This window comes from Coregonus clupeaformis, unplaced genomic scaffold (genome assembly GCF_020615455.1).
Source record: "Coregonus clupeaformis isolate EN_2021a unplaced genomic scaffold, ASM2061545v1 scaf0253, whole genome shotgun sequence".
Lineage (NCBI taxonomy): Eukaryota > Metazoa > Chordata > Actinopteri > Salmoniformes > Salmonidae > Coregonus > Coregonus clupeaformis.
This window is the reverse complement of record NW_025533708.1, coordinates 459846-472324: the sequence shown is the minus strand read 5'-3', so window position 1 is coordinate 472324 and position 12479 is coordinate 459846. Positions and strand designations below refer to the sequence as shown.

Genomic DNA, 12479 nt, shown 5'->3' with positions numbered 1-12479 from the left:
TGTTCATGGCTAACGATCCGGCAGGGAATGGATGTTAGGCCAGAGCCTAAGAAGGGTGATGATCAGGACCAGGTGTGCAGATTGCTGATGGGATGCAGGTGCGGAACTCAAGAGAGCTCCCCGGAGCGTTCCAGAACCCTCGGGAAACTGGAGATCACGAGCAGAAAAACTAGTCCACAGACAGGACCCGACTCAGACTGCCGGGATCGTTACACTAACATTGCTAAAAACCTGTTTTTGCTTTGTCATTATGGGGTATTGTGTGTAGATTGATGAGGATTTTTTTTTTTTTTAAACCAATAGGCTGTAACGTAACAAAATGTGAAAAAGTCAAGGGGTCTGAATATTTTTAGAATGCACTCAGTAAAAAAGTATGGTGGAAAAAGAATTGGGTACATCTATTTTTTATAAAATAATACTTACTTTGGTGAAAACTATGATTTCATTGTTGACAAGACACTACATTAGGCAACATACATTGGTTTAACAACATTTCATGACCCATGGGATTAATTAATCAATATTCAGACTTAAGGTCGCCTATAAAATAATGCCTATAATAGTAATAAAAACTGCACTTTGTCATATATTATCTCAACATGTAGTCTGAACATGTGGGAAACATTGTGGAAGGACCTGGATTAATTGAAATTTAAGAAAACCAACACCACCTGAAAACACATTCATTTCATACATACATATGCAATTAACGTCTATTATTAAAATGTGACATCAGTCCTCATTTAACAATGCTTACCTGCATACAGTATAAAAGCCATTGAAGCAGACCTAAAGTAATTTTTGCAATATTGTTGAGATGAGTAAAAATTCTATGCAAATTGCCATTCTAATATGGTATCGCTGGTATGACCCTCTTGACTTCTCAACTGCCAGGTAGAATAAACAGCAAGTTAAAGAAAAACACTATTGGAAATTCCTGTTTGAGTTGTTAGTAACAGGAATTTAAGATGAAATAATTGTTTCTACATGTTTTTCTAGAAGAGACAGTTAAAGAGATAAAGAACCATGATCGTAAGGTTCTAATTGAAACCTTTATGGTGCTTTAAAGAACCCTTTCCTAAGTTTCTATAAAGGTTCTGGGAACTAGTGACAGGTTGCCACTTATCAAACCCATCAAATATTTTGCATAGATGGAGCTCCAAACAGAGGTTGTGTTTCTGAAAAATTTTCAGCAATAAGCTAGTTATCATAAGATACAAAACTACCGGTGAGCGTTAGATGCCAGCCCTGCGATTCAAATGCAAAATCTTATACTGAAGTTCTTTAGACTTCCAATACTCAAGACAATGAAATTAGATTTGGAAGGAAGGCCTTGATAAACTACAGGACAGATCACGGCATATGTCATTTGGCCAGTGCATAAGAGAATTGACAGTCAGGCAGTTGATAAGATGGCATATCTTTATGGTGGATGCACTAATGGCATTCCATAGGAACATTCCATGGACTTGTAAAAATGTCCATCTGAACTGAATTATGAAATAATTATTCAAGTTGAGGGAGACAGTTACATCATTGGGACCCATATTTGTCAGACATCACCCTGCAGTATTCTGATCCAATCATATTTTTTGTCTGGTTTGTTGTTCTCTCAGATTCCAGAGGGACCTGTTAGCACTAACATGCAAGGCTCTGTAATAACGACACATACATCACTCTACCAATTAAAGGTGTCAAACAACACACACACACACACACACACACACACACACACACACACACACACACACACACACACACACACACACAGTCAGTCAAACAACACACACACACACACACACAGTCAGTCAGTCAGTCACACAAACACACACACACACACACACACACACACACACACACACACACACACACACACACACACACACACACACACACACAAACACACACACAGTCAGTCAAACAACACACACACACACACACACACAGTCAGTCAGTCAGTCACACAAACACACACACACACACACACACACACACACAGACACACACACACACACACATTTCTCAAAAAGCATATTACATCAGCAAAACTCAACCTGTGCTTTGTGACTGATGTCACTGGGACTATATTGTCTCTACTGGGTAAGTGAACAACTCTTTAATGATGTTAGTTTGACTTGTTTAAAGTTTCTCACACCAGAGGGTCCTGTTATCACCTGTATGCAAGGCTCTGGAATAATGAAATCTACCAATTAAAGGTGTTGGAGACACACAAATGCTTTACTCCAGGGCCCCAATAAGGCCACAATACAACATAAACATTGGAAGTGAACCTGTGTACACCTCTAGTGTCTTTTGTGTGCATGAACATGAGTACAACTTCCATTAGGCCTCTGCCTGAGTACAACCCTCACCCCTAAACAAGTCCACCCTGCATAGGTCAAGAATCCCACCTCTGAATCATGACTCTGTCACAGGTGGGATCTGAACCCTGGTATCCTGAGTGGAAAACAAACATCTGAACCAATTGGCCAAGAGGGAAGTATCTCTTGGACCGAGGGTGACACTGATTTTGAAGCACCAGGCAGGGCTACCTCATCACGTGAGCATGAGTCTGACTCACCTCTGTTACACATTATACATTTTAGTCCTTTAGCAGATGGGGGTGGTGGTGGGGGAGGGAGGGGGGTGGGGGGTTGTGGCATTAATCAAGACACTCATGAAGAAGTAGGTTTTCAGACTACACCTCCCCCTTACCTCACTCAAGTCTCTATGCTAAAACACTCTCTATAGTGTTTTAGACAAATAACAGACAATTCTACAAATACCATTTTTTATATGGACTCAGTGGAACATCCTGATTTCATGGGGCATGATCCAGGATTAATACATCTAAACAACAATCCAGGATCAACACTGTTATATGACAATCCAGAATCAACACAGTTGTAATATGATCTAGGATGAACACAGATATATGACGATCCAGTGTTAACATTTACATTTACATCATTTAGCAGACACTCTTATCCAGAGCGACTTACAAATTGGTGCATTCAACTTATGATAGCCAGTGGGACAACCACTTTTTTTTTCTTTTTTTGTTTATGGGGGGTGGGGGAAGAAGGATTACTTTATACTATTCCAGGTATTCCTTAAAGAGGTAGGGTTTCAAGTGTCTCGGGAAGGTGTTCAGTGACTCCGCTGTCCTGGCGTCGTGGGGGAGCTTGTTCCACCATTGGGGTGCCAGAGCAGCGAAAGCTTTGACTGGGCTGAGCGGGAACTGTGCTTCCGTAGAGGTAAGGGAGCTAGCAGGCCAGAGGTGGATGAACGTAATGCCCTCGTTTGGGTGTAGGGTCTGATCAGAGCCTGAAGGTAAGGAGGTGCCGTTCCCCTCACAGCTTCGTAGGCAAGCACCATGGTCTTGTAGTAGATGCAAGCCTCAACTGGAAGCCAGTGGAGTGTGCGGAGGAGCGGGGTGACATGAGAGAACTTGGGAAGGTTGAACACCAGACGGGCTGCAGCGTTCTGGATAAGTTGTAGGGGTTTAATGGCACAGGCATTAAAACCTGTTAACACAACTAAATAATGATCAAGGATCAGCACAGATATAATATGATCCAGTGTTAACACAACTAAATAATGATCAAGGATCAGCACAGATATAATATGATCCAGTGTTAACACAACTAAATAACGATCAAAAAAGAGGAATGAGCACGCCCCCATTCTCATCGACGGGGCTGTAGTTGAACAGGTTGAGAGCTTCAAGTTCCTTAGTGTCCACAACACCAACGAACTATCATGGTCCAAACACACCAAGACAGTCGTGAAGAGGGCATGACAAAGCCTATTCCCCCTCAGGAGACTGAAAAGATTTGGCATGGGTCCTCAGATCCTCAAAAAATTCTACAGCTGCACCATCGAGAGCATCCTGACTGGTTGCATCACCGCCTGGTATGGCAACTGCTTGGCCTCCAATCGCAAGGCACTACAGAGGGTAGTGCGTACGGCCCAGTACATCACTGGGGCCAAGCTTCCTGCCATCCAGGACCTCTATACCAGGCGGTGTCAGAGGAAGGTCCTCAAAATTGTCAAAGACTCCAGCCACCCTAGTCATAGACTGTTCTCTCTGCTACCGCACGGCAAGCGGTACCGGAGTGCCAAGTCTAGGTCCAAAATACTTCTCAACAGCTTCTACCCCCAAGCCATAAGACTACTGAACAGCTAATCATGGCTACCCGGACTATTTGCACTGCCCCCCAACCCCATCCTTTTACGCTGCTGCTACTCTGTTAATTATTTATGCATAGTCACTTTAACTCTGCCCACATGTACATATTACTTCAACTACCTCAACTAGCCGGTGCCCCCGCACATTGACTCTGCACCGGTACCCCCCTGTATATATAGCCTCCCTACTGTTATTTTATTTTACTTCTGCTCTTTTTTTCTCAATACTTTTTTTATTTTTTATATTTTTTAAAACTTTTTTGTTCAAAATAAATGCACTGTTGGTTAAGTGCTGTAAGCAAGCATTTCACTGTAATGTCTGCACCTGTTCTATTCGGCGCATCTGGCAAATAAAATTTGATTTGATTTGATTTGATCAAGGATCAGCACAGATTTAAAATGATCCAGTGTTAACACAACTAAATAATGATCAAGGATCAGCACAGATATAATATGATCCAGGATCAATATAGACACATCTTACATGCTAAATGCTTGTTTCACAAATGAAGCACTGATTTCACGACTTTAATCAGGCATCTGATAAGGCCTTCCCAAGCTGTGAACTCAAAGTAGCCATTAATTAGCTTTTTGAAATGTTACAACCTTCATAGTGTAACCCTAACTGGTAGCACTTGATAATAACACATTGTAATAAAGCATTTATAATTGGTTAGTAAATCGTTTATGTATCACTTATTAATCATTGCTCCCACATTTGTGACTTGTTTCAGGAAACTAGGCGTATGTCGCAAGTCACTACTTCACAGAGCCATTTGAACGTAAACATGTATTTTTTTATCAAAATGCGTTTTTTGGCAGAAATGCCTTTGGGAACATGTGAACTTTCATATGCCATAATAACAAATGTGTTTGCCATCTGTAAATACGCATTAAATTGTTAAATTACGGGCCTAGTTTGTTTAGCTACGGAAAAAGAGAGGAACCTTCCCGCTAGCCATGATTGACAGGGATAATGGATGGGCTGGACATGCTGAGAGATTGGTCTGCATTTAGCATGCTTCTGTCTATAACATGAGCTGCTCAGTTTGTGTAGTAGCTAACATTGAACCTAGTTGGTTAGCTTTAGCTACCTACAGAGTCATGCATGGTGGCTAGCTATGACAATCAGTTTGTATTGCTAGTAGTATGGGTTGGGATTATTGACGCATTCAAAACAACTGGGAACTGGAAACTCTGAAATCTCCGACTTCAGTGTGTTCAAGACAACTGGGAAGTCATAAAAAACGAGTTCCGACAGGGAAAAATCGCTTTGAACGGTCATCCAACTCGTAATTACATCTCGGGAACTCTTTCCGACCTGAAGATCACTGACGTCCAAGTTCCCAGTTGTCTTGAAAGTACCATTAGGTCCTTTGTTTAGCTAGCTAACTAGCTACATGTCTAAACAAAAGATTACACTTTGCCAGATGATTACATGACCCATCAAGTTAGCCAGGTGTGTCTGGGGGTGATTACGGTAATCTATTTCATGAACATGACCCATCCACTTACAGTGACTTGTGAAAGTATTCACCACTCTTGGCATTTTTCCTATTTTGTTGCCTTACAACCTGGAATTAAAATGGATTTTTTGGGGGGTTTGTATCATTTGATTTACACAACATGCCTACCACTTTGAAGATGCAAAATATTTTTTCTGTGTGAAACAAACAAGAAATAAGACAAAAAAACAGAAAACTTGAGCGTGTATAACTATCCAACCCCCCAAAGTCAATACTTTGTAGAGCAACCTTTTGTAGCAATTACAGCTGTAAGTCTCTTGGGGCATGTCTCTATAAGCTTGGCACATCTAGCCACTGGGATTTCTGCCCATTCTTCAATGCAAAACTGCTCCAGCTCCTTCAAGTTGGATGGGTTCCGCTGGTGTACAGCAATCTTTAAGTCATACCACACATTCCCAATTGGATTGAGGTCTGGGCCTTGACTAGGCCATTCCAAGACATTTAAATGTTTCCCCTTAAACCACTCAAGTTTTGCTTTAGCAGTATGCTTAGGGTCATTGTCCTGCTCGAAGGTGAACCTCCGTCCCAGTCTCAAATCTCTGGAAGACTGAAACAGGTTTTCCTCAAGCATCCCCACAGCATGATGCTGCCACCACCATGCTTCACTGTGGGGATGGTGTTCTCGGGGTGATGAAAGGTGACCAGAGTACCTTCTTCCATATGTTTTGGGAGTCTCCCACATGCCTTTTGGCGAACACCAAACGTGTTTGCTTATTTTTTTCTTTAAGCAATGGCATTTTTCTGGCCCTCTTCCATAAATCCCAGCTCTGTGGAGTGTACAGCTTAAAGTGGTCCTATGGACAGATACGCCAATCTCCGCTGTGGAGCTTTGCAGCTCCTTCAGGGTTATCTTTTTGGACTCGTTGTTGCCTCTCTGATGAATGCCCTCCTTGCCTGGGCCATGAGTTTTGGTGGGCGGCCCGCTCTTTGAGGTTTGTTGTGGTGCCATATTCTTTCAATTTTTTTATAATGGATTTAATGGTGCTCCGTGGGATGTTCAAAGTTTCAGATATTTTTTTATAACCCAACCCTGATCTGTACTTCTCCACAACTTTGTCCCTGACCTGTTTGGAGAGCTCCTTGGTCTTCACGGTGCAGCTTGCTTGGTAGTGCCCCTTGTTTAGTGGGGTTACAGACGCTGGGGCCTTTTTAGAACTGGTGTATATATATACTGAGATCATGTGACAGATCATGTGACACTTAGATTGCACACAGGTGGACTTTATTTAACTAATTATGTGACTTCTGGTTTGCTAATTGCACCAGATCTTATTTAGGGGCTTCATAGCAAAGGGGGTGAATACATATGCACGCACCACTTTTCCGTTGTTGATTATTATAATTTTTTTTAAACACGTTTTTTTTTCATTTCACTTAACCAATTTGGACTATTTTGTGTATGTCCATTACATGAAATCAAAATAAAAATCAATTTAAATTACAGGTTATAATGCAACAAAATAGGAAAAACGCCAAGGGGGGTGAATACTTTTTCAAGGCACTGTACATTTTCAAGTACATAACTACAGAGAATATACAACAATGATATGGTAATACAAAATGTAAGTTTACACACTCCCAGGAATGTCATACATGATGGATCATTAGCTTATACACTAACTTTCACACATCTAGATGGCCGGGCGAGGTGGGTGTGGAGCCACAGACAGTAGGGGTTCAAACTGTAGAACCCAGTTCCTACATTTGAATATAAAAATTGATTTTATCAATCAAAACTATGCTAAATTTGATCTCTGGGACCCTTAGGATGACAAATCAGAGGAAGATTACTGAATTACATTATTTACCTTCAGAGGTGAACGTATCAAACCAGTCGCCGTGATAAGTTTTTTGATGTTGTGCTCTCTCCTCAAACTGTAATAGCTACTGTAAATTGGACAGTACAGTTAGATTAACAAGAATGTAAACTTTCTGCTCATATAGGACATGTCTATGTCCTGGAAAGTGTGCTGTTACTTACAACAGTCATGCTAATTACATTAGCGCATGTTAGCTCAACCGTCCCGTATATGGGATACCGATCCCATGGAGGTTCACATCTTCTCTGTTGGCTAATGCTGTTGGTTTATTGTGCTTGGCATCACTGATTGTGCAACGTGTGACATGTGAGACATTTCCAGACCATGCCTTAGTATAGAGCTTCACAAAGCCCTTGGCATTCTTTATCAACTCATTATCATCAGCCATTATTGCCAGACATTCAAACATTTCTGCCTCGTCTTTAAGGGAACTGCCTAACTTCACAACAAGTGTAGGAAATTCGTAGATATTTCCACTTTTGTTGAACTTGGCAGTTTCTTTGACAGCTCGAATAACTTCATAAAAATTGTCTGGCTTGATGGCTTCTGCTACAGTGATGAGTGACATTGACTTTCTCAAGGTGACCAACAACCCCCCAAGTTCCCAGATGTTTTGTGTAATATATTGGTGCTGTGTCTTATCGTATCCAAGCCTCTTGAATGAGAACTTTGCATACTCCAAGGTCTCATTGTAATGAACATCTTGACAAGTCCTTCAGGTGTATCTTTTGGGAGATGAGCCACATCAGCCATGGCCAAAGCTCTTTGCCTCCAAAATGGCTCCTCACCTAATGGACCATCTGATTTGGTGATACATCTTTTCATATGCCTCCATAGCTCCAAGCAGACAACCATGCTTTTGCAATGAGGGAAATATTAATATTTTCCTGTTTCCCCTTTCTTTGATAGTCTTTTCACCTTTAGGGCCCATGTTCCACCGTTGAGAACTTTATTGTTGTGAAGAAAGTTTCCTCTATTCCGTAGTTGTTCAAGCTTTCTTGTCTTTGACCCTGGAGGGGTCTATTTCTATTTCTGAGTTGTCTTTTTCATGCTTTTTGAAATGCCTTGCGATTTTTTGCTGTGGCTTGTCACAAACAAAACAGAAGTTGTGCTTGTTTTCTTTCGATGGTGAAGATTCTGTATTTAGGTAGGCCTGGGATTGCGATGGTTCACAGTCTACTTGAATTGTAGACTCTTTTGTTTGTATGGTGTCTTCTTGACCTTTATCTGATTCCTGAACTTCATCAGAACTTAAAAATTCAGAACTTAAAAAAATAACATTTTCTGAGTCTTCAATATCATTAGTGGAGTCTAGCACGTACTCCTCATCAGATGTACAGGTTTCTTCTCCACTGGATTCCTGGTATTAGTGGCAAGACAATTGAATTCATATATTACCAGAAACATAGAACTAATGGAATTGTATAGCCACAATGTTGCATTTGTTGTTTACAAGTGGCCCAACATTTCTAGATGGAAACTTACACTTGAATCCACCCTCTGTATATCCGTTGTTTTGGAGGAACAAGACTTATGCCAAACAGTGGAACAATCCGTAAGAAAACACAAAATGATTAGTGCTGTATGATCCTTTCAAAACTCAAGACTTCAAAGCATTAGAAGGCTCTTAGTAATCCTTCTTCCCCCACCCCCCATAAGAAAAAGAAGGTGATTGTCCCACTGGCTATCATAAGTTGAATGCACCAATTTGTAAGTCGCTCTGGATAAGAGCGTCTGCTAAATGATGTAAATGTAAATGTAAATGTTGGAAATCTGATATCCCCTAGCTGATCATTGTCTGCAGCCGGCTCTGATCGTATTGTAGGTCTAATGAAACATGCAGGGAGATTGAGCTCATCCGTGGTGGTCGGCGAGCCCTCAACCTTCTGGCCCGTAGCCCTGCGTGGCATCGACTGTGCCACAAAAGCATGCCGACGTGGCAAAGTCGATATCCACGTTTTTAAACACAGTTACTATTCATGGTCGTAAGCATTATTTAGAGGTAATTCTATGAGGGGGGAGGGTGTGTACTTTCTTTTTACAGTACAAGGGGAGGGTCATGTGAAAATATTCCCAGTACATTTTGAACTGTCCCTAATTACTTAAAGTGCTTTTGAGATCATTGATCGATACAACTCAACTGAACTGGAAATCGCATTTCGTAGTCACTTTTTTTTTTTTTCAGATTAAACAAGAAAACACCAGAAATGGAATAAATACATCAGGGGTGATTGGGTCAGAATACAGTGTGGTTGTTCTTATGTCTGACAAATAGTATTTGTCCCCATGATTTAACTGAGACAAAGTCTCCCTCAACTATAAGAAGTATGGTTCATAATTCAGTTCAGATGGACATTTTTACAAGTCTACGGGATGTTCCTATGGAATGGCACAATTCATTTTGATTGCATGTGCTATAAGCGGGTACACCATGAAGTTATACCCTCTCATCAACTTCCTTACTGTCAGCTTTCGTCCACACTGACTAGCTGACATGTGGTGTGCTGTCATGTCTCCTGAGGTTGTGGATTATGGTCCAAACTGAGCACTGACATCACCCAAAACACTTAGTCTTACACAGTTATCCTGTTTCCCATGTAAACTAGCCTTTGAGTGACCAAAACATCAACCATACTATATTTTCTCCATTAAAATGCTCAGTTGAGAAAATTTACCTTTTCTCTGATGTCTAACTATCAGTAAGAATGAAGGACAGGCTAGATGGCCATAGCAACATACAATCTTGTTTTACATTACATCATGCTTTCACAAATTATTTGTTTATCTCACCGTTTGTTCATTTCTGTGCGCACTTGTGTGTGTGTGTGTGAGTGTGTGTGTGTGTGTGTGTGTGTGTGTGTGTGTGTGTGTGTGTGTGTGTGTGTGTGTGTGTGTGTGTGTGTGTTTGTGTGTGTGTGTGTGCAGAGAGACGCTGGGGAGGGGAGTGTGTGTCAGTCATTCAGTGATAAATAGAGAGGCAGAGCTCAGAGTTTGTCAGAAGGCTGACCTGACAGGGTCACACACAGGATCAAGCAGGAGCAGGACCTCAGCATTTGGACCCTTTATTACAAATGGAGACACATGAAGATGTTCAATACTGTTTTCAAGACAGAAACTCTTCTTGCAGAAAGTCTTCGCTATCGACATCTATCTACATAACACTGTACATCTTCTTCTCATTGATTTCAGCAGTTACAGTATTTTTGAACATACTGGTGATCATCTCCATCTCTCACTTCAATCAGCTCCACACTCCAACCAACCTGCTCATCCTCTCTCTGGCTGTGGCAGATTTCCTGGTGGGACTGATTGTGATACCATTAACGACTGTAGCATTAATGGAACCATGCTGGGATTTTGGGGAATATTTCTGTGGGTTTTATTTCTGCATCACTTGTTTGTGTTCTTCTTTATCTCTGGGCAATTTGGTCTTGATATCTGTTGATCGTTATGTTGCTGTGTGTGATCCCTTATTGTACCACTCTAAAATAACAATAACAAGAATGATGTGTTGTATATCCATTACCTGGTGTTGTTGTATCATATACGATGCTGCTGTTATTAATTAGTAAACAGCGCCGGAGAAGATGGCTGCCGTTTTACAGCCCTCTAACCAATTGTACTATTATGTGTGTTTTTCCGCGTTATTTGTAATTTATTTTGTACATAATGTTTCTGCCATCGTCTCTTATAACCAAAAAGAGCTTCTGGATATCAGGACAGCGTTTACTCACCTCGCATTGGACGAATACTTTTTCTTCAACGAGGCGGTCGCGCAGGATATCCTACAGACACCCGACAAGGCCCAGATCCCCGTCATTCGCGTGAGGAAGAGACGGAGATACCGTGGACGCAGATCCGGGTGCCTTGTATGGATCCGACGGCGAGCGAGTAAACTGCCTCTCCCATCAATCCTATTAGCCAACGTTCAAGCTTTTGAGAATAAAATGGACGATTTAAGATTACGGTTATCCTACCAACGGGACATTAAAAACTGTAATATCTTATGTTTCACGGAGTCGTGGCTGAACGACAACAATGATAACATCCAGCTAGCAGGCTACACGCTACATCGGCAGGACAGAACGGCTAACTCCGGTAAGACAAGGGGCGGCGGTCTCTGTATATTTGTAAACAACAGCTGGTGCACAAAATCAAATACTAAGGAAGTCTCGAGGTTTTGCTCGCCTGAGGTAGAGTATCTTATGATAAGCTGTAGACCACACTATTTACCAAGAGAGTTTTCATCTATATTTTTCATAGCTGTCTATTTACCACCACAAACCAATGCTGGCATTAAGATTGCACTGAATGAGTTGTACAAGGCCATTAATCAACAGGAAAACGCTCATCCAGATGCAGCACTCCTAGTGGCCGGGGACTTTAATGCAGGGAAACTTAAATCCGTTCTACCTAATTTCTACCAGCATGTTAAATGTGCAACCAGAGGTAAAAAAACTCTAGACCACCTTTACTCCACACACAGAGACACATACAAAGCTCTCCCTCGCCCTCCATTTGGCAAATCTGACCATAACTCTATCCTCCTGATTCCTGCTTATAAGCAAAAACTGAAGCAGGAAGCACCAGTGATTCGGTTAATAAAAAAGTGGTCAGATGACGCAGATGCTAAGCTACAGGACTGTTTTGCTAGCACAGACTGGAACATGTTCCGGGATTCTTCAGACAGCATTGAGGAGTACACCACATCAGTCACTGGCTTCATCAATAAGTGCATCGATGATGTCGTCCCCACAGTGACCGTACGTACATACCCCAACCAGAAGCCATGGATTACAGGAAACATCCGCACTGAGCTAAAGGGGTAGAGCTGCCGCTTTCAAGGAACGGGACTCTAACCCGGACGCTTATAAGAAATCCCGCTATGACCTCAGACGAACCATCAAACAGGCAAAGAGTCAATACAGGTCTAAGATTGAAT

At 41.6% G+C, this 12479-nt stretch overlaps 1 protein-coding gene across 1 annotated transcript; it reads left to right on the top strand.

The window, feature by feature from the left end:
• Positions 1-2420: 2420 nt before the first annotated feature.
• LOC123481210 (trace amine-associated receptor 6-like) lies at positions 2421-11106 on the top strand. The gene is made up of 2 exons (XM_045214415.1): positions 2421-2435; positions 10564-11106. Exons 1-2 carry the CDS (start codon positions 2421-2423, stop codon positions 11104-11106), a joined length of 558 nt encoding a protein of 185 aa, XP_045070350.1.
• Positions 11107-12479: the final 1373 nt, after the last annotated feature.